Genomic DNA, 3,468 nt, shown 5'->3' on the forward strand with positions numbered 1-3,468 from the left:
CGTCAGCACCTATGAGCTGTGGCCCGTCTGTGTTGAGTCTATCGAGGTCCTCTGGAGTGATCTTGGTGGCGACAGGGGGGAGGTACGCTGATGAGATCGTCAGTTTCATACCTGCTTCCAGATGGATGGTCACTTGTGCAAGCTCAATGCCTGCAACAAGCGCCGGTCCTGTCTCTACCTGTATCTCATCCCTGATGAGGATTGGCACACCTCCACCACGACAGGTGCGAGCTATCCCATAATGTTGGAACCCAGGAAGTCCAAAACTAGCAGCCTCAGGGGGGGACATTTTTGCCTCACTCAGTGAGCAGAACGTGACATTGTCACCGTAGAGCTTTTTACCCAAGGTTAGACGTTTGGCCTGTGTTAGCCCAGCTGGGTTCCATTGCATGCCCCTCAATGCAGGGCCGGGATTCTCTTCCACATTTCCACTAAGCAGTGACCTGGTGCGGATGATACTGCCGATGGCGCGGTAACACGCGCCCCATGACCGACAAGGATAATACTGTGTCCCAGCAAGACGCGGCAGGCCCTGGTACTGTGTGATGCCGTAAGTCGGGCGCCGCAAAGTTCTCCAAGTGGCGAACGTTGCTGGCGCTTGGCTTCCCCCGGCAATGCGGGGTACTGGACCTTGGTGCCACGATGAGGTGGCCGGCATCACCAAGGATGATAGTGCATGGAAGTTCCGATCTGCAGGCGCAGTCCGTAGGGAGGCGGGTTGCCTCAACAAGTTTCCCAGACAACATCTTAAACAGAAAAAGTGATTTTATACCTCTCTGTAAATCAACCGAAAAGAATAAAGCATACAAGCCAAAAAAATATACCGCCACATTGTACAATGCGTTTAGAATAGCAAGCGCATAGCCTAATAGCACGTTTGTCTCACAATTGTCCTGACCATCCTCCTCCTTCGAGAACCCGATAAATGGATGTCACTTTCCTGTCCGTTTTGTCCCTCACCACTCCAATAGACATAATCCATTTAGCTTTGGTTTTTTTTTTTGGGGGGGGGGATGTCTGAATAATGTTTCCTCTTTCATCCAAGAATAGTCTATACCTTACCTTCCCCTATTAAGTAAAAGAGAGAGAGAGAGAGAGAGCAAGCGAGACCTTATATCTAGATCCCATTTCGAAAACCCCTTGCCCCTGGTACGCATAGAAAGGGGGACTTCCAGTAACCTCAAGGCCTTCCCCTTATAAGGAAGTTAAAGCTTGTAGTCCCACTGACGAAAAGGAGGTGCTGAAAGCGCCCTTAACCCGCCTCCCGCGCCCCCCTTCGCAAGTCCCACCCCTTCGCGATGTCCGTCGGCAAAACCTTTGCTCCTCGTGATATACCGTCCGCAGGGTTGTTTTTCGACGCGACATAGTCCCATGAGGCGTGCAAGCCTTGGTCCCGCAGAACCCTGTCGATAAGCCCCGCCTCTCCCACCAGGGCATCGGAATGCGTGTTGCCTTTCTTCATAATATGCATTACCGTCGTGTTGTCGATACATATATGGAGTGTAATAGGCATATTCCCCTTGAAAGCGAGCAAGGCCAATCCGACGGCCCTCGCTTCAGCCTGTGCAATTATATGGGGGGCTTTTTCCCAAGCACCCCCCGTGGCCCAAACTTCCCCGCTGCCTTTAAACAACAGCGCGCCCCATCCATATAAAGAGGCGTCTGGCACCAATGTCCCTGAAGTCGGTAAAGCCCGCGGGGGGTATACGGGGTTGTTCTGTAATAGAGTGTCCAGCCATTTCTGCCCCACCGTAAGGGCAAAGGGGGGTAGGGCTGCCGGACCGCGTGCGTCTACCAGCCCCCTGTTAAGTCGTGAAAGTCTTCTGCGCACCATTTTCAAGAAGAAATAATGGCGAAAAAGCGAACCCCCCTGAACCCCCGCCGCATACATCATACGTGACGTGAGGCATTCCAATTCCTCCACCGAAATCTTGTGGAGGGGTGTGGCGCTCTTCAATTTCCGTAACGTTTTGTCACTGAGGGATACCGTCCTAGCCGTGTGGTTGAAACAAACTCCTATGAATTCATAACGCGTTGTGAGGGTCTCGTGCTCTCCCACCGTCGCACCGCAATCGCGCATATTTCCCATAATAGTGTTCCCCCACAACTCAACACTTTTACGTGGCCCTGTGATACGCAGATTGTCAATCCACACGTGAAGGGTTAGCTCCGGCGGGGCTGCGAACCGCGGTTTAACAACCTCGGGGTCACCCGCCAAAACCCTTGTGATGGTATGCACGATTTCTGGACTACATTTATACCCCATGGGGAGTCGCGTGAACTCAACGAGCTCCCCCTTCTCCGTGCGACAACGGAAATTCCCGCGTGTTTCGGCTGGCAAGCCTACCTGGAAGAAAGATGCCTTTAAATCGAAAATGGCGGCTGTCTCATCGTAAACCGCGCCCAGGTACTGAGAAATATGCCCCAGAGGAACCAAAGCCTCGTAGTCCTCTTGTTCATTTTTAGCTTTTGGCCATGCTATGAAACGGCGGCGCGGCCCCGACTGTTTTTCCTCCACTACCGTAAAAGGCACAACCCACCCGGTAGTGGGTAGCTTTGATGCGGGTTGAATAATACCCGCCTTCTTCATAACCTGGGCGTCCTCCTCTGTCATCCTCAACAGAGGCTCCCGTTCCCCTGCCCTAGCAAAAGCTGGCTGTTGGACCAAGTCCCACACTGTGTTAAACCGTTCCAGAGCCGTAGAATTGAGCCGGCTCCGGATCCAGTGCAATGAGGGAGTATCCACATCTACCTGTTGTAACGGTAACTTTCTTTCATCTGTCTTATCGGCCACCCGTGTGTGATCGGTACGTCGCAAAATGCTGTGCCCCTCAAAAAGCTTTCCATACTCCTTTCTACTAACCGGATAGGCCCATAGAAACATCGCCCATTTGCTGATCTCGTCTACATGTGTGCCATCAGGTGTGCCGACTTGTTTACCAGGGCGACCCAAGGCCCTATGTAGCGAGCTGTGCTGCGTGGTAGCTCTAGAGGGTCTGCGTGTTTCCCCAACTGAGCCAGCAGGCGAGGGTCGAGATCGTGTTCGATCACCGCTGCGGCTGCATGCGCCAGTGCCCCTCTTTTGATAGAATGTACTGTCATGCCGAATGGGCGGAGTAGGTTTTCCATGCCTCTTGTGGTTAACGTTATGAGCCGTTCCCCCTCCACCATTCCCGTGGTGATGCCTCTTGCCTTTTTGCATCTTCTCCCCCTCCGATAACCACATATCGCGCCGCTCTGTGTGGGTCGATTTTGAATGTCTTTGGGAGGGCCCCCCAATCGACAATTAGGGCATCCTTGTTTTGAGTGTGGGGAATAAAATTTTCCCTTTGGAGTAGAGCGATTTCTCCCCACCGACTGGCTGTGACCCAAGCGAGTCGTAGGGCAACCCGGTCGTTTTCAGAGGTTAAAATATCGCTGATGAGATCCAATTCCCACCTCTCCATGGGGCGGGCCTGTTTTATGGGG

The 3,468-nt window shown here is 52.9% G+C and overlaps 2 protein-coding genes across 2 annotated transcripts; both read right to left on the bottom strand.

Annotated features, from left to right (window-relative positions):
• On the bottom strand, positions 1 to 658 carry DQ04_14141000 (Tbingi protein; the record flags this gene model as incomplete). The annotated part of the gene is made up of 1 exon (XM_009317099.1): positions 1 to 658. A coding segment is annotated over one exon (658 nt), but the record flags the coding sequence as incomplete, so codon positions are not given.
• A 594-nt stretch (positions 659 to 1,252) lies between these two features.
• Positions 1,253 to 3,202, bottom strand: DQ04_14141010 (TcC31.12; the record flags this gene model as incomplete). Its single annotated transcript, XM_009317100.1, has 1 exon — positions 1,253 to 3,202. The coding sequence occupies one exon, from the start codon at positions 3,200 to 3,202 to the stop codon at positions 1,253 to 1,255; it is 1,950 nt and encodes a 649-aa protein (XP_009315375.1).
• Positions 3,203 to 3,468: the final 266 nt, after the last annotated feature.

Source organism: Trypanosoma grayi (assembly GCF_000691245.1).
Source record: "Trypanosoma grayi strain ANR4 Tgr_1414_V1, whole genome shotgun sequence".
NCBI lineage: Eukaryota > Euglenozoa > Kinetoplastea > Trypanosomatida > Trypanosomatidae > Trypanosoma > Trypanosoma grayi.